The sequence below is a fragment of the Antrostomus carolinensis genome, unplaced genomic scaffold, assembly GCF_000700745.2.
Source record: "Antrostomus carolinensis isolate BGI_N321 unplaced genomic scaffold, ASM70074v2 scaffold14512, whole genome shotgun sequence".
NCBI lineage: Eukaryota > Metazoa > Chordata > Aves > Caprimulgiformes > Caprimulgidae > Antrostomus > Antrostomus carolinensis.
In genome coordinates this window covers 34,938-53,350 of record NW_010299050.1, presented here as the reverse complement: position 1 = coordinate 53,350, position 18,413 = coordinate 34,938, and the positions used below count along the sequence as shown (strand labels likewise).

Sequence of the window (18,413 nt, the reverse complement as noted above, 5' to 3'; positions counted from 1 at the left end):
GGCTGAATCACATGGTTCATGGAAAGTTCAATTCCCCTTATTCCTTTTCTCAGAAACCATCAACTTGGGACCATTACTGTGTGTTGTACCCCCCACCCTACCCTGCTCCCAACTCTTTCGGGTGGATGGCCCAAAACCACCTTGGGAATCTCCCTGGGAAGTACTGAGGGGGAAGAGGATCTGCCTGCTTTTCACTACAATCCCCAGTGCAGGCTTTTTTTACCCTGCTCAGAAGAGCATCCTGGGCCTGACGATATCCTACACAGAAACTCTGTCTGAGAGGCAAGTGAGCAAGATCAGGAATGAGTGCCATGTGAGTGTAGGTCTGATGGGAAGAAAACAGAGATGCACTTTTCTCAGCTCATGGTTTGATTCATCCAGCCCAGCACTTGAGTGATCCTGGTGTATACTCCATAGTGATTTGGACGTGCGCATCCCATTCCCCAGCTGACCAAACCAGCCAGAAACCATCTGCCACTGGGTTCCTTGCAGGCCAGCGGACCTCCAGAATCACCCTAGAGAAAGGGAAAGAAAAACAGGGTGATGGTGATGCACCAGCTCCTCCTGATGGATGATTATACTGGCTTTGAGTCCCTCTGTATGCAGATTTCTGTATCCCCTCAACTCGTGCCTGGGACATCTGCAACATTCCTTGTACCTTAGGCAGGTGTCAAAACCAGTCTCCAATGCAAACACCCAGCCCATTGCTGCATTCCTTCATCATGCAAATTCCTCCCCCTTAGTCGGGTCCCAAGAAGCTGACAGCTCTATTGTTTCCTTCTGCTCTGTGTGGCATTTCCAAATATGTGGAGAGTAAGGAAACTGGTGGCATTTAACTGGATACCCAGAGGGATGGGAGACAGAGGAATTCCTTGAGATTGATAGTAATGAAGGAACAGACAGGTTAGCATGTGTGACAGATGCTAAAGAGGCTGAAGGGGTAAGAGACTGATGTAGACATGTGACTTGAAAGTGGGAGGTAAAGAGGGGAGAATGTCCTGAAATGAGAAAAGGAGAAGTTTAAGTGTATTTGCATCCTGTCTAAGGTAAAGATGCTGGGAAGAAGTGATCCCGAGAGCTGTTATTGGCCCCTTAGATCAGAGGAAGTGTTGAGGGAGGCAGGCATTTTATGGTCTTTTCACTCTCATTTCAGGCTATGGACTGCATCTGGGAGACTTGGGAAACACCCCACCTCTGGTAGTCAACCCTGATCCCACAACTCCTCTGTCACCTGGCAGGCATCTTTCTTGCCCTTGTGGTACCCAGCACACAGCATCCTGGGAGAAATCATGTAGTGATAGGCCTCACTGCAGATGTCCTGCTGGATGAGCTGCACGTCCACCTTCTGCAAAACATTGCTGATGTGCCCTAGGGGTAGAGCACCAAAAGTAGTGCAGGTGAGCCATAGTGGAGCTTCCCACCATTTACTGTGATCCCCCAGCCCACACCCATCTCACTGCATGCTGGAAGCTGCTGTCTGAATGTCTATTCTGCTCTCCACTGGCATCACAATCTCTGACTTTCAGTAGAGCATTTCACCTGCATTGAAGGATTAACATTTCCCTTCAGCCCCTTTCCCTACAGGGGTATGTTTTGGGCACTTCAGCTTCTGGGATGAGGGGGATTCTGGTTTAGGGAAACCTCTGGTATGTCAGAGTTTTGGGTTTGCTTCTCACTGAAATGGTTGTGAAGCTCCTCTGGCTAAGTATGCAAAGCAGGAGTGTCCAGTTCTGGATAGACCCCTGAGCATTTCAATTTATGAAGCAGCTGAAGGAAGTGTGTGAGTGAAGGCACTAAGCTAACCATCTACATTCCTGTACCATGCACTACTGCAGAACAGCCTGTTTTGATGGCCCCATGGGGAGGGAATATGAAGGGTCCATACCCATGAAGCTAAACTCTTCCTCATAAACCAGAATGGACTCATCCATACCACCCCATGGGAGCAGTTCTTGGCCCATACTGTCCCCCAGCAGCATGTGGGCGGTATGTGGTGAAAATGCTCAAACTGTAGCAAGGTACATGCTAACAACTACACAGTGCGATTCTCAGGGGACACTGTACTGCTCCCGTTGAATTTACTAGTACAGGTGTTGCTGGGGGGACCCAGGTCCTAGGGTCTTTGACATGGGGAAAATGTTGTTTCAGGGGCTGTGAACAGGTGTCCCCAAGAGACCCAGTGCCAGTTTGATGAAAAGCAGGTTTTTTTTCTCAAGTGTCTCTGGTCAGGCACTGTCCCTGGGGAACGACCCAACAGGATCCCACACATCTATGTAAGCATGGGGTAGGGCTTTGGGACTGGGGCTGCTCTATGCTGTGACCATGGCTGAATAACCACTAGACAGACCCCTAATTCCTGAAGGGCTATTCTAGTCTTTGGATGAAGGAACACATGCTGTTTCCACTTAGATTACCAGACTCTCATGTCTCCCTCTCTGAATGAGGTTTCAAGGCACTCAACAGGTAACTTTGGCCAACACACAAAATGACAGAGCATGAAGGAGGCATAATGCTTTGGGGTGAAGAGAAGCCTGTTTTGACTACCCCACATCTGACCCTATGTTTCTGCCTTAGCTTTGCTACAGTAGGCCACCAGCAAAGACCTTGTACCTACCGCCTTCCTTCAGGGCCCCCCAGCCAGTGATCCAGCAATGAAGGCCCGGCTCAAAGATGTGAGAAGGAGCAGGCAAGCAGATGGGCTGGATTACGGCTGAGATGATCACAGGATGGTCCAGCTGGAGCAGGGCCACATCATAGTCATGGCTGTCCTCCTCGTAGTAAGGGTGGAGGAAGAGTCGGATCACCTTGAAGGACACCTCTGTGTGGCTGGTGGCATTTTGAAAATATTTGCCCAAGTAAACAGTCCAGACGGAAGCAGAGGCCAGTCTGTAGGATGCAGCAGAAAAGAGACTTAGGGGAGACCTCATCACCATGTTCCAGTACTTCAAGGGTGACTACAAAGAAGATGGAGACTCCCTTTTTACAAGGAGTCACATGGAAAAGACAAGGGGTAATGGGTACAAGTTACTCCTGGGAGCGGGCAGCGTGGGACCCAAACAGTATCCTCTGCAGGTAATGCTATCCTGGCCCCATCCTGGCACATGCTAACACCTCCATGGTTATGGCAGCATGGAGACAAGCCAGAGCCAAAGCAAAGGTGGATCTGTGACGTGTCTTCCACTACCATTGTCCTCCCAAAGCTGCCCTGTGAATCCCTTCACTGCCTCTTTTTTCCTGCATGCACACCCAAATACTTGTGCATATATCCATACCACTTTCTCTGGCTCCAAGCCATGGAGAAGCATGGCACAGGTGCCAGATGAGGTGTGTGGCTTCCCCGTGGTATTTTCACAAGCTGGATGATCCTCCCACCATGCATGACGTGGAAAGCATTGCAAACCCTTCTTCTGTCCGGCACCCTCCCCTCTCCGTTTACCTCTCATCCTGGAAGCAGTGCGCAGCTGAGACCACCCAGCGGTCAGCAATGAGTGTTCCCCCGCAAATGTGGCGTCCTCGAATTTGCAGGCTGGCCTGCCATGGCCATTCTCCTTCCACAGAATTCGCACCACCCACAATCCTGTTGAGAGGGGCTTGCAGCCCACAGTCTGAGGAGGAGACGCAGCAAGTACTTCAGGGGAGGAAGGGCATATGATATACTGTGCCTGCCCTTCCTTTCCTACTGAAGAGTTTGACCTCTGATCCCTTGCCTTACCCAGCCAGTGGATGCTTTATGTACTGTTCAGGAGAGGTCTAGTGAGCACTCCCTCCCAACACCTGCCCATGCTGGTGCCTGCACAACCTTACCCCACCTCCAGCTGCAGCCTGGGGATGCCTTTGTGGCAGCATGGTGTCCATGCTACCTGCTGCCCCGTCAGGGAACCCTCACAGTCATTCCCTTTTGCTGCCCACCAAGGCTCCAGAAAAACCAAGCAGGGAAATCAAAACACAAGCTCTCTCCCTGCCAGTGACCATACAGTCATGGATGATTTCCCTGGCTGGAGCCTTGTAGGATGGCATTATTTCACATAAGCCATCAGAGTTGTCCAACAGGCAGCCTGTGGGTAGCACCTGGTCTGTAAGACCCATCTATCTGGCCTGATGCCCCTGCCTGAAGGAGATGGGGAGCAGCAGTTGAAAAAGCAAACGCCTGCTGGCAGCTTAGCACAGAGGGCTGGCTCATTGATGCTGCCACTGCCATTGCAGGATGGATCATTGGCCCTGGTGCTGTGGGCCTGGGGTAGGGAAAAGGTGGTGGAACAAAGGAGGGTGGGTGCTTATGCAGGGGTGGTGGGGGGAAAAGGGGGTGACTTGCAGCTACGTGGCATCCTGAACCTGCCTGGCTGATGTGTGATTGAGCATTTCCTCACCACAGTGCTTCTCGTCGGAGAGGTCCTTGCAGTCTGCAGTGGTGTCACACAGGGGGTTGGGTTTCTTCACACAGGTCCCGTCTTCACAGCGGTAGGTGAAAGGACTACAGGGGACTCCTATAAAGAGGAAGGGGAGCTGAGGCTGAAGGAAGGCAGCAGGTTGTAGATGCAGCCTGAAGTCCTTGGAGTGGGGGAAAAAGAGGCAACAGAGAGCTTGGGGGAACTCCATAAATGATGACAGGGAATTTCCTCAACTACAAACAGAGCAAACATTGTAAGCAGTTCGGGCACGTTAACTCCCAGCTGGTGCCTTTACCTCACAAGAGGGAAGCACCCTACCAACAGCCTTGCCTTGAGCATAGGGGAAGGTATTTGTCAGCCCAGTGCTGTCCCCTCCCTACCTTCAGTGCACTGCTCCTCATCGCTGCCGTTGACACAGTCCAGCTTCTGATTGCAGACCTTGCTGAACTCGATGCAAGTGCTGTCCTCGCGGCACTGGAACTTTGCAGGGCACACTGCACAGGAGGGAAGCACTCAGGAATTAGGCACACAAGACAAGGCATGAGGTGTGAGGTCAGGGTCCTAAGTGCACCAGTAGGCTCTGCAACCTCTTCCCCCACCTTATAAGGTGTGCTTAAGATCAGCTCTGCTATAATACAGCTGTGTAGTCTTTGCCTGATCTATGTTGTAGGTATGCCTGCACCCTGTCTTACACTTTTCTGATGCTGACTTAACTTGACTTCTTGGCTTGGCCTTTGACCGTCCTTATCCCTGTGGACTTGCCTTGGGGTCACTGGACTCTTGGTTGACCCTGGGTTGCCATCAGCAGTCTTGGTCTCCTTGCCTTGTTCAGGTTCTGTAGGATGCATCCTGTCTGGTGAGGTGACTGTTCCTCCTGCCTTGCTGTCACTCTCAGTTCATGGGCCACCTTCCCTTACAGAGCAGCTGCTCCCCTTGCTCTCTGATAGGTAAGTCCTGAACAGCATTGGATTCTTCAGTGTCCATGAGCTCTGATAGCTGCTCAGGATGGAGATGGGCCTAAGGTGCCTACTCATCAGAGTTTGACTCCTGATTACATATATTCATGGCAGGAACTTGTCCTGTGTTTTGTGTATCTATGTGCAACACCAAACATGATGGGCCAGCCCACCACCTGGGCATTTTCTTACTGCAATGACTGTAATTTCTTCAGTAATTAGTGTCGGGCTTCCAGATGACTAAAGGCACATGAAGATCTGAGCCAATGCGAACATTGATTTTAAAGACAAGACTTCCATACAGACATGGAGTGAGTAAGCAGAGATGCAACAGTGGCAAGAGTATAAGAAAGCAAGGAAATCATGATGTTTCTCTTTTTCTTTTTCCAATATAAAGGGATGTTTGAAAACACTGAGAAACACTTATTTTATTCAGTCTTGGTCTGTGTTGACCTGAGGAACCAAATGACACAAGATATCCCTGGGGCCAAGAAGCTAATGTATTCAATAAAATATTAGATACTCGTAAGGACGTATATGTGTCCACATCTGCATGAGGGAAGCAAGCAAGCCCTTATGTCAGTCAGCCTGGATGATGGGACAGACAGCATCATCAGCAAGACTGCAGACAATACAAAACCCAACCTTGGTGATCCTGTGAGAGCTCTGACAATTCCAGCACTGAATTAAAACTTCCTTGAGAAAGATTTCTCCTTCCTTTTACTTTAGACTTTTCTATACTTTCCTCTGAATCTTTCGGAATTGGCTACTGGCTCCAGTGGTTCAGGGATCTTTCTGTCTATGAAAAAACAGCTGTGGAGGGACAACTAATGAAAAACTAGTAGTAGTATCAATGTGATGAGCTCCCCACTCACACCAGGATGGGAGAATAGATAGATTAGGTGTCACGCCTGAGTCTGAATAGCTGTTCCTATGAGACTGGGGCTTTGCAGGAGTCCTGGGATGCTGGGGATGGTGTTTGCATCAGCACTAACTGCTGTTGGCACGAAGAACTGTGGCTGATCAAGGACTTAGATGCTCCCAAACTGAGGAGCAATATATGGGTGAGAATCTGTACAGATCAAGTGTCACAAATGGCCTTGGGGGAAAGGGAAGAGAGCAGGGCAGTGGGTAGGCTTGGGGAGGTGTGGGCAGTGTGGGGGGGTTGGGAGGGGGATATTGAGTGGTTAACAGCAGAGGGGGCTGTAGGCCAGGGATAGGGTTGATTTTCAGGCCTGGGTGGGGGAAAAGCAGGACAAGGTAGGGGACAGCCTGTGCAGGGGGCTTCTTTCAGGCTGCCTGGAGCTCTGGGTGCATGAGTACTAAGGAGTTCTCCCAGGAAGACTGTGCTGTGCAGAGGAGCAAGAAGCATTGCTGCTCCTTTCTGAGCAGGCAGAAGCCATGTGGCAGTGGGATGAAGCTTTTAAGGATGCACAGGTTTAAGCTCCTGGAGCAGAGGTACAAGGCTGTACCTAGGCCAAGTGAATCCTCCCCGGGGCTGCGTCCTGCTGAGACCAGGGACCAGTGGGGAGAAGTCACTCACCACAATTTCTCTCATCCAGCCCATTGGGGCAATCTTTGATCCCGTCACAGGCTGGGACGCACAAGCCGTTCACCGAACACAGGAACTCCCCGGGACAGGCTGTAAAACCACCAGAGAGTAGTTAGTCCCCAGTGACTGGAAACCTTGCGGCAAAGCACTGTGGCTTGAAAGTGGAGCTGCACACCTTCCTGACCACATGTGTGCTGCAGCAGCATGCTGGTGGCACTCGCTGTGCTCCCCAAAACCTGCCCCGTCATCTGCTCTGAACATGGAGACAGGCTATGCCCCAGGCAAGAGCCAGGACAACCACCCACCTGGCATGTTATACCTCTGGGTTAGTGCTGTTTCATGACTCCTGAATGCTGCAGGAAAGCTGAAACAGGTTCTTTGGAGTTGTTATTAAAATTTGGTCTGGGCTTTGAAAGAGTTGGTGTTGTACAAGTGTTGGCAGGTGCACGCATTCAGGGACTGGTATGCATTACAGGCACACTTCAGGAGGGAGATGGAGAAACCTTGGAAAGAGAGACTGTGGGCGTGTATTTGCATATGTGTGTACATGTATTTGTGTGTGGTTTTATTTGTCTCTTACTTGCACGAATTCCAAGGCAAGCAGGAAATAGCTCTCTCTAAGAGCTCTTATAATCAAAATAAAAGTCACTTCAAGCCAGAGATGGTCTCTCATTGAATTCCCAAGGCCAGTCCATAATGTGGGCACAGGGGCGAGACTGTAGACAACTCTCTGACCTTGGGTTTTGGCACATGGATGCTCTGGCAACCTGAGGCAGGGACACGTGCAGAAGTAGCTTCGAACATAAATGCCTCTTCATTTTGGGAGATCAGTGGTTGCGCATCACTGATTCGTAAGCATGAGCATGAGCCTGAAGGGCAAATGGCACTTGGGGCTCACAGGATGTGTCTTGTGTTTCTCCTAACACAAGCCAAATGCACAGGGGCTTCTGGTAGCCACCACCCCACTAAGGAGCAGAAGGGAGCCTGAACTTACGGTCAGATTGGTTGTACAGGCTGAAAGCTGCCTGTACACCAGGGCCAGTTAAGGAGATCTGTGAGGTGAAGATGATGGTGATGTCAGCACAGGATGTGACTGGGATTCGCTCAGCATAGGCTTGCAGGGTCCGCAGGCCACACAACCTGAGGAGCAAACATAGACAGGATGTCTCAGGTAAGGAGGGAGGAGAAGACAACAAAGTGGGGCAAGCGGGCTTGGTGGAGGTGGGGTGGGAAGGGGGCCATGCAGACTGAGTATGGAGGGGAAGAGGAAGGCAGGGAGAGGAAAAATGGAAACCCTAAACCAGGGAAACATAGCTTCTGGATCAGACAGATTCAGAGGATCTGTCAGATGAAAAGAAGTTGTCCCCACAGGGTCAGTGGAGAGGAAGTTAATGAGATGGGATGGGGGAAGTTTTAGAGGGAAAATGGCAATTTTGCAGTAAGTGGGAGGAAAAACAAAAGCCACAGGTCCATCCATCTTGAAGCCTGCTTTGATGGGAGAGTGGTAGTCTCAGTCCTTTGCACATGGGCAGTGGTGGGCAGCAGTCTCAGCTACAAATGGATATTAATTTTGGGAAGTCCTGCAGGGGGAAGAAGCTGTAGTCAAAGCAGGAGGATATGGAGCTAGGTGGAAGATCTGTATGGAGGTGGATGCAAGGCAATGGCACACACAGATAATATTACAGAGGTGGTGACATGCATATTTGTAAACACAGGAGACGTGGGAGGACACCAAGGTTACAGACACACAGGAGAAAACTAGGAAGCCTGATGCAAACATCAAGACAGAGAAGGCAGGCGGATAGCTTGAAGCAAATCTGTAAGAAATGTGCTTACTATGGAGCTTGTGAACTAGAGAGGCTGAAAAAGACAGAGAAAAGCAAGTGACACCAGCACAAACAGTGGCTACTGAGTGTGGTGATAGGCTCTCCTTCCTCAGAATGGGTGGTTGGAGTGAGGAGGCAAATTGCAGAGGTTTAATACCAGTTTAATCCCAAGTGGGAAGTGAGAGACAGAAACAAGGACCCCAGCACACACCTTCTGTTCTGAATTATCCACTGGCCCTGGGTACAGGGCAGGTCGTGCTTCTGTCTGCTGAGTGCGTAGGCGTCGAACCACAGAGTGACCCCATAGTCAAGGGATGGGACCTGCAGGCAAGGGGGTCCAGAGCAGAGTGTAGATGGCTCCTATGAGTGCTGCAGCCCACTCCATATGACAGAAACAAGCAGGGTAGATGTGAAGGGGAGAGCTGCCAGTTTCACACATTACAGGCCAGAAGAAAGCACCCTCTAAACAAGGGCCATGCTGCAGCCCAGGGTAGCTCTGCTGCTGGTCTCAAAGCATAGTAATTTCTAGCAATTTCTAGCATCTTGGTTTTGCCTGGAAGAACTCTGGAGACCAGATTTCAGATTCCTCCTCAGCTATGGCATCTCCGCCCCAGCGTGCAATATTAGACTCCTTCCCCTTCAGAAACACACATTATGTGGAGGCTAGGCAGGCTGCCACCCTCAGCTTTCTTCTCATGATGATCTGACTGAGAGCACCATTTGTACCCACCCCAATGCAGGGAGTGCCACATGGGTTTCAGGGTCAGGGTGGATGCTTTTGTGGGAGCTGGCTCTTACCGTCATGTGCCAGGTGCATTGTGTGTTGGGCGAGTAGTAACTCGGGTAGTGTGGGGTGCTGATCTTCCCCTGCTGCTCCAGGCCCTCCCGCAGAGTTATATTCACTTCGCAGGCTGTAAATACAGACATTTAAAGCCCTGCTACCTGTCAGCTCAGCCTCAGCCTAGGGATGCCATGTACTCATCCTGTTGTAGGAGGGGAGAAAAGGGGATCTAAGGTCTGATGCTAAAGGTGACTGAGATATTCTACCATCTCCCTTCAAGGGGCCATTTCTACTTGGCAAGACTTTTAGCCTCTTCCTCTTGTCCAGAGAAGGGTAATGGTAATGTATATTGCTGCTTTAGGCTCTTATATTGAATGACATCTACCTGCAAGTGCGTCTGGATGTGATGTCCAGGCCACATCTGGTCTGTCCATGCATGGGAGCTTGGCCTTCTCTTAAAGTAGTATGATCACTCAGGCTCTGCTTGCCAGAGCCTGGGCTGTAAAGACTTGAGACAGATGCTAATATATGAGTCCAGGTGAGGGAGCAACGTTTAACCTGCTTTTTACTGACCACCTCTACCCTTGCAATCTAGAGTGGATTCTGCCCCTAATGGGAATGGAGCATCTCTAGGAGCTGTGATGATAACCCGTCTCCTTCCCGTATCTATGGCCTCCCTGCTCCAGCATTCCTCACCTTTGAGGAGCACTGCCTGTGCTGAGAGGATGAAGGGGTCATAGTAGCTGTACATGGCTTTCTTCCACACAATGGACATGACAGGGCCAGATGAAAGGACTTCCACGACAGGCTCCTGCCGGCTGCAGCCATAGATCCTCAGGGAAAAGAGATAAAAGGATGGGAGCGAAGCAAGCAACAAACAAGCAGAAGAAGGAGAAAGAAAGACAATGGAGGTTTGTGTTATCCACAGCACACGCCTGCTGTGAGGTCCCTAACTGAATCAAATAAAGGGCCAGCAGAGAGACAGCTCGTGCTGCTGTAATCTCTCAGACTGCACGGCTGGCTGTGTGATATCCCACATCAGTGACTTCAGCGGATCAGCAAGAGGCAGGTTCTGCATCAAAGAGAATTTCCTTTGATATAGTCTAACACCTTCCCCTGCTGTGGTGTGTCATGCCATCCTGCCCGGCTTCCCCGCCATGCTCACCCTGCTCAGGAGCTACCTACGAGGTGATGAGGTGTTTCTCCAGGGGCCCGGCTGCATCATACATAGCCAGGCGGTCCCTGCAGTCAGGGAGAGTCCACTCCAGGCGTAGCTTGATCATGTAGCCCTTGAGGCCATGGAGGTGCCAAAGACAACTGGAGGCCAAGTAGTCAGGCCCCTCCAGCCTTAGGACGTCATCCTCCTGGATGTAGCTGTACCTGTAGCAACCTGAATCCAGGGGAAAGACAGAGGGTTTTAAACCTCAGGGTGATGTAAATGGAGGCAAAGGGGAGTTTAGGAATGGTTGTAAGGGAAATTAAAATAAGGGATTATCACTTGGGTTATAAGTGTGAGCCCTATTTCAGGGTAAGGCTGACTCATCCCAGTGATGTCAGTTTACTTTTACATATGTCATGGTGGCACTGGTCTGCTTGTACTGTTACCCCAGCTTCTCTCTGTAAGAACTGTCCCCTCTTCCTTGATTAAACTAAAGCTACCTGAGGCTTTAAATATCAGCACAGTAAAGTTGTCTTCTACTTTCTTTATTTTCTTTTTCACCTTCTTCTCCTCTCACCCCCATATTCTTCCCACATTTACATCCCCTTTTTCTGATTTCCAGGTTTCAGCAGACTTCCAGACCAGGATTTTTGAGTAAAAGTCGGCTTAAAGGTGAGTTTCTAATAGCATATCTAATGCAAGTTGCCAGCCACAGCACTTAACAACACTGCCTGAAATTATTGAAAGCATCTTCAAACATCAGTAAGACAACAGACTCCTAAATGACTGACAGCACATCCAGTGCAGAGCCAGGCAGGGAAACTCCCACCCCACTCAGCAGAATTTCATGGGGCCTGAGATTAGCAGTGTTGTACCAATACACCAAGCTATTTGACAGGACTCATCAGGACAGGGACAAGACCAAAGTTGGCTGCACTGCCCTGGCGAGATGATATCGCTGCACAGTGGTGTCAGGATGCTCAGGGCAGTCCAGCATGTAGCTGTGTCATGTAGTTTGGATCTGGCCAAGCGGTGACACAGGGACTCCCTTGCTACTGTTCTCATCTCCTCTTCCCAGGATTTATAACCCCAGGAAGCCAACAAGAATTCTGTCCCCTGTAAAAATCCCTCCCATAAAGTCACAAACTCAAAAGGAAAGGAAAAGATAGCCTACCCAGAGTGGATTTCAGCACTACTATGTCTTTCACACTGGATTCTGTTAGAAAGGAAATATATAAAGGAAGATAAACAAAAAGATAAACTGGTAGGATCTCAGTGCTAGCATGACAGGTGATGACTACCTTCCTTCCTATGTAAATGGCACAACTTCAGCATGGGGCATCCTCCAGGTACTTCTCTATCTGCTCTCAGGGACCTGTTTCAGTCATGCCTTCCCCATCCCATCTCTCTGGGAAATCTCTCTGGCCTCTGCTCCAAATCCAACAGCCCCAATTCATGTTTTCCAGTCCACCACGGGCTTCTCTTCCTTTTTTTCCTTGCTCATTTTCATGTGCAATTCCATGACCTCTTCCTATTCCCAGGAGGGCTGGGCACTGCTTCAGGCAGCCATCCCCCTCCTCTGCCAGTCACACCACAGGGCACAACCCCACTTCTCAGAGCCTTCACCATCTGTTCACCCCCTATCCTGCTCTCACAGCTTAAATAACCCTCACTGAAAAGTACGGGAGTTACTGACAGTGGGGAAGGAAGTCTCTTTTGATGACCTCTGGTTAATGAGCTACTCAACATCCATATAAAGTCCACTTCCAGAGAAAGGAGATCATAGAATCAATCACACAATCATAGAATACCAGGTTGGAAGGAACCTCAAGGATCATCTGCTCAAGATGCAGAGAAAGCCACCAGCAAGGGCTACAAATCTGTACAAAACAAATCACAGAGTAGACAACACTTTTAGAACAGCTGAGCTTTGCTCCAGCCTCCCAGCTGAACTGGAAGCAGCCATAGATCAGGTGCTACTGGGAATAATTGCCAAATAAAGGGCACCGTGAGGTCAGCTGGGTGTGAGAATTGCTGTTGGGGGCTTGCCTAGGCCAGGGCTTTGGTCTTTTGTAGCTCCTGAGCAGAGCTTGCAATTCTGTGGGGAGAGCTGAGCAATTTTGTCATGGCAAAAACAGATGTTGTGGAAAAGATGATCCTGCAGGCATAAGGCAGGCTCCCGGAGAAGCTCATGTGCTGTAGGGAAGGATGTATGCTGAGCTGATATTAAGTACTCTTTTATCTAAGGTAATAAAACTGAGTTTCTGTAAGGAGAAGGAAGTCCTGAAACTCTGGGGGAGAGAGGAGGTTGGTGTCCTGGGGTGAGTGTAGCTGTTGGCAAAAATAAAGCATTGGAGAGGTTCCTATGCTAGTCAGTGGTTTGCAGCTCTGTGTCTTAAGGCAGGCTGCAGCAAGAGTTAATATTTAGAACTAAGCAGGTCAGCAAATGAGTCCGTTAGAAAGCAATGAAGTGCTAATGACTTGCTATTAGCTAGCTATTTCTTCACTCCAATTTTACAGAGCAAATGAAGCCAGAGGTTAAGTCATGGGCTTGAGGTCACCCTGGCCCAGCAGTACAAGAGGTTTCTGGCTTTTGCCTTACATGCTAGACTGTGCTTCTGACTGGAGAGGGAGGTGAAAAGGAGTAAGGAAAGCAGAAGGAGCTGGAGAAACTTCAACTGGTATGTTAATTCCAAAATTGAAAGAAGTGTGGTCTACTGAAATGAATAAAACAGTGAAACAGATGCAAAGGGATACAAGGGAACTGGGAACAGCTAAAAGAATGACACCATCATTTTTATTTGTTTATGAGTTACATTATGAAGTGAGTAAATAAAGGAAAAATGCTAGATGGGCTGACTTGGAAACATTTGGCATATTATCTTATGATATCTTTCTTAAGAAAGTTATTTTAAATTGGTTGAGCATAAGATCTGGTATGCTGGAAACAAATCATAAGTAGAAGTAAGTGACTAATGGTAACTATGGTAAGAGATGTATTCATGAGATGCTAATGCAGCATCAGAATAAGATCTTAACATGATGGTCTGGATGAGGGCGTGAAAATAATTTTGAGGAAACTGAATTTTCTTTGAGGATACCAAAAAACCAACCACAAATCAAAACAACTGAGATGTGAAGGGAAAAGATAAACAAAATATGTGTGGGATATATTAAAGTAAGATTCACCTTCGAAAAAGGTGCAAGATAACATGTCTGGAGAAAAAGACTTGGAGATGTAACATTTCATGGGAAGAAGAAACCTGGAAATGAGAGTCCCAAAGGGAAAGAAGAAACACAATGTATTTTAAAACCTGTGAGGTTTGGGGCTCTGTAAAAGGGATCAGATCAGGTTAAGAAGTTAGGTCTTGTTATAAAGACCAAATACAAACTCCATTGGACTTGGATACATTGAATATGGATGCATTCCTAGTCCTTTTTCTAACACCTATTTTAGAGCAGTTCTGTAGGGGTGGATTTTTAAATAGGCTGTGATCTTCACTGTGGGCAGCAATAAATAATCCTTAAAATCATATGTCAAGGACTGAAGTGGCAACAATGGTTTGTCTCAGAGGAAGACTAGTGATGACTCAGGTATGTTGCCTTTGTTCTTCTCTCAGTCAAATAGCCTGGAATAATCTCTCAAAGAAAAGTAGAGATCCTATTTGTTTGTTATTTTTGAGCTGAGCTGATCAAAGTCATGACCTGTGTAAGATCTTACTCCCCAGAAGACAATGCTGATGGGAGAAAAAAAATAAAAAAGATTAGCTAGCTGGGCATGGTCAGCTGTATCTCCAATAATCTTTAGTCCTTCAAAGGAAGGATGCTTTTTTTAATCATGTCATTGTATCTCCTGATCCTCACTTTTTCCCTATCCTCTTCATGTTTCCCCTGTCCCCTTCAGTAGTGACTTCTGGCCTCTTCTCCTAATGTCCCTTCAGCACCTTACAAATCTTGGAGCATTTCTGACTGCTTAGGCCACGGCTGAGCAGCTGGTACTTACCCAGCAGAACCAATGAGTCTGGGTTGACCCTGTACTCAGTCTGGTAGGACAGGCTGCCTGAGCCGTTGAAGCTGGTGGAGAGCTCTTGGTGGAGCATTGTGTTTACCCTCTCAACGGTCACCTCCTTCTGCTGACTCTCAGGGATTTGGAGGGCAAACCAGAAGAAGAAGGTCAGAGCCCCCTCCCTAACAGAGAAATAGCATGTTAAATATCCTCTCTCTTCCTCTCCAGAACCACCGGAGAGGCAAACCCAAGAGAGTAACCCCCACACTGTTCTTCCACAAATCAGACACATCTGATTTTCCCGCTTACTGCTATGACCCAGAGGAACCACTCTGGGTGGGGTAGGGGAGCTGCTATGTCCTTGGTGCAGGTTAATGCTCAGTCCTTTGAGGGAGGAAACCATTTTATGCCATCTGGCTTTAGTGATGACTATATGTGGTCAAATTAATGTGATAATTAATCAAGACCAGTCTAATGAGTAATCAAAATGGCCTTTGGTTACTACTGACTAGAGGTTGAAAAGAAACACTCAAGACTTCATTGTCCCACCTCCCAGTGGTGACAAGTGGATGATTTATGACTCGGTACCTTACCACAAGCCCTTAATGCTGGGCAGGCTCAAGCTGCAGGAGACTGTGACTGGGAAAGCTCTGTTCAGCCAGCTGGCAGAGAAAATTGGCTAGGGGAGGGGGAAGAAATGTTGAAACAAACCTTTGTTCAGTAAAAGGCTAGAGCAAGAATTGCAAGTGAAACTTTTCTTTCCCCAGTTGAAAATGGAGTTACATCAAAAATTGGAATTTTCCTTAGCTGAAGGACAAATTTAGGGGTGTAGTTTTCCATGGAAAAAATCAGAAGCGAATGAAAACATCAGTCTGGAAGTTATTTCTGCATTCTTAATCTACTGTGATAACCTGCAAAGCTGTAGTCCCACATCTGTCCCATTCCACTGTTACTCTATTCCCAGGTGGACCATGCTTCTTGGCTGGAATACCTTTTCCATGGTGCATTCTGGCCTCTCCCTTCTGGTGCCTAGAATCAGGCCATAAAATTACTTTATTGAATTAGAGAAATTAATTTCCCACTGCTTAGTTTCTATTGGGCACGCCAAGCCAGGATTTTTTTTCAGTTCTTCTCAGTCAGTTTTTCTCCTCTCTTGAACTTTTGACTCTCTGAAAAATTTCTCAGTTTTAGCTTTTCATCATGACCTCGGATGAACATGAACAAAATATCCCCAGCTCTCTTATGCTGGAACCATTCTGGACCTGGACTGCCCAGCCTAACCTAGAGTTCATGGGGGTGGGGGCGGTCTGCAGCAGTTTGTCACAGCCAGATTCCAGCGAAACCAGAGTACAATTGACTGGAAGCTTTCACACACAAACAAGCAAAAATGCTGTGGGTGCTACTCACCCAAAGGCATACACAGTGCTCGAGTTGTAATATCGACCCAGCTCTGTGGCACGAATCAGTTCCTTCAGCTGCAACGAGAACGTCATCTGATAACTATTGTGCAATGTTACAGTGGCAAAGGACCTATGGCCAACCCTGTGTTTCATCCCTGTTGCTGTACAGATCCACCAAATCTGTCACATGAATGGGGGTACCTGACCCCTTCCTCTTTCTACTCACTGAACTGCCTCAGAGCCAGCTCTGGTCATGAAATTGCCCTTACCATCTTCTGGAGCTTAGCTGACTCCAGCCAGAATGCTCTGGACTCCACATGCCCAAGGTCTGGGAAGTATCGGCGATTGAGAACCTGGAGGCTGCCAGAGTAAAACTGCAGGACGGACGGTTCCAGGTGCCATGGTCTGTAGTCTGCCAACAAAAGACTCTGCTGGATTACTTTGCTGATATGTAGGAGAGAAGGGCTTACCTCTATGTATGAATCTGTAAAGATCACCCTGAGTAACTAATGTGCTTTGGGCTGGGCATAGCCTTGACTACACCCCATCCACTCCATCCACTTCCTGTGTGGGGACAAAATGTTGAATTTTTACCTAAGAAATACCAGGTTACTGCAGCAGCTCCAGCCAGCAAAACAAAGGCTATCCCGAGGAGCACATAGCGGAGGCAGTCCCGTGAGTTAGTCTCTGATTCGTCCTTTGAGAGGGAGTTGGCATCTTCCTCCTGTTCCTCGGCCTCCATCAGGGATACCTAGTGACACAGCACACCATGGTCAGGCTGCGTTTCTGCATCCCTTTACATCTGTCTCTGGAGGTGCTCTGCCATCTCTGTGCTCCTCTCCCACGATCTATAGCCTCAAGAGATCTGTGTGCTAACCATAAAAGACTTCGCTCAGTGCAAATGTGAGTAAAATGCCTAATTCAGTGGGAGACAGGCTTCCAGGACAATGTTCTGTCTATGCCTCCTGGGTAATCCCTCAGTTTTCAAAGGCATTCCCTGGGTTTTGCTTCTGCCAAAACCACAAATGAATACAATAATAAGTACAGTGTTTCTCCAGGGACAAAACTGTTGTCCTCTCAGACTGGGAATGATTTTGGAAACTTATATTTTCTTAACCTAGAAATCAATGCAAAAGAAAATTCATGACCTCAGATGCACACAGAAGTGGCATACAACAGCCACAGCCTGGGAGTTGCACTTTGCCTGCTGTGCCATTTTGCTCTCCAACCCTAAAAGTAAGCAAACCTTGCCATTCCCACCAGACCGTGTGTCCCAGAGCTAAGCCCATGCTGGCACTGACTCATTAGCTGAGCTAGTGAGGGGAGAGCATCTGAACAATGTTCAACCCTCCATCACCCTCTGTTTGTGCCAGAAGACACCTTCTGGCTTCCTTTGCCCCTTGTCTACCCCAGGCTGCTTCTTTTGCTTCCTCCATCTACTCCCCTTCTGCCAGCCCCAGACTCCGAGGGCAGGAAATGCCATTGTCCAAGAGAGCCACATTAACCTTGGCTATCTCACCCACCTTCCTTCTCCTTTCCTTTGCCACCACCCAGTGCACTGCTGCCCCCAAAGGCTTTCTGTGTTTCTGTGTCTGCAGAGGAAAGGGATGTGAATGCATCTGCGTGGGCGGGCACAGAGGTCTTGGGGAATGCCTGTGCCCTGTGTGTGTCTGAGTTGTCTTCACATCCAGTGGTGTGTGTGACTGTGCAGGCGTGAATGCGCAGGAGGGATTTGTTGCAGGTGTGGGAAGAGATGGTTGGCCTCACACCCAGTTTAGCCCACGTGTATACCCTGAAGTGTTCACACAATAGGAGTGAGCAGGCTTCTTGGTCTCTGTGCTTTTCCCCAGTTACTGAGCCTCAAGCCCGCCAGGCTGCCTCACAACATGGAAACATGCTTGCAGAAAGTAAGCACCAGGTAACTCACTCTGGAACATTATACCAAGCTAGGTGAACATCAGCACTTGGACAATCAGCCACACACCTGCTTGCTCTAATGCACCCTTCCAGAGAGACACACGGTACAAACAGGCCCAGCGCAGACTGCTCTCTCTTGCTTCTCCTGGGTCACCTTTCTGTGCAAACTGTGGGGAGGATCTCCTCCACCAGTGAACCAAATTGGGCGGTCCAGGAGAGCAAGGGCACTTCTCCACTATCGCAGCATCCCTTCAGAAATGGTAGGCACAAGCAAAGAACCGCAGACAGAGGGGCGGAGGGAGGAGGGCAGGAAGCACCAGGAGAAGAGCCTCTTTGTTAAAATATTTGATGGTAGGCACTGGGGTTTCCCCCAGAGCTGCAGATCCACCTTTGAAACCTGCTGCTGCCTGTGAGACCTGGCCCATACC

General features: G+C 48.7%; 1 protein-coding gene across 1 annotated transcript; it reads right to left on the bottom strand.

Annotated features, from left to right (window-relative positions):
• Window positions 1-356: 356 nt before the first annotated feature.
• Window positions 357-16,813, bottom strand: TMPRSS6 (transmembrane serine protease 6). Its single transcript, XM_010162662.2, has 17 exons — window positions 16,663-16,813; window positions 16,338-16,480; window positions 16,076-16,143; window positions 14,666-14,850; window positions 11,837-11,878; window positions 10,689-10,893; window positions 10,200-10,336; window positions 9,521-9,633; window positions 8,934-9,043; window positions 7,891-8,036; window positions 6,888-6,986; window positions 4,769-4,882; window positions 4,368-4,484; window positions 3,437-3,605; window positions 2,615-2,886; window positions 1,232-1,368; window positions 357-515 (listed from the first exon to the last, which is right to left on the bottom strand). The coding sequence occupies exons 1-17, from the start codon at window positions 16,808-16,810 to the stop codon at window positions 357-359; spliced, it is 2,364 nt and encodes a 787-aa protein (XP_010160964.1). The 5' UTR covers window positions 16,811-16,813.
• Window positions 16,814-18,413: the final 1,600 nt, after the last annotated feature.

Coding starts and splice junctions, on each gene's coding strand:
- TMPRSS6 (XM_010162662.2), bottom strand. CDS start 16,810: ATGGAGGCCGAGGAACAGGAGGAAGATGCCAACTCCCTCTCAAAGGAC. Junction 10,337..10,688: donor GAGAAACACCTCATCACCTC/GTAGGTAGCTCC, acceptor CTTTTCCCTGAG/GATCTATGGCTGCAGCCGGC. Junction 8,037..8,933: donor TGGATAATTCAGAACAGAAG/GTGTGTGCTGGG, acceptor TTTGCTCCTCAG/GTTGTGTGGCCTGCGGACCC.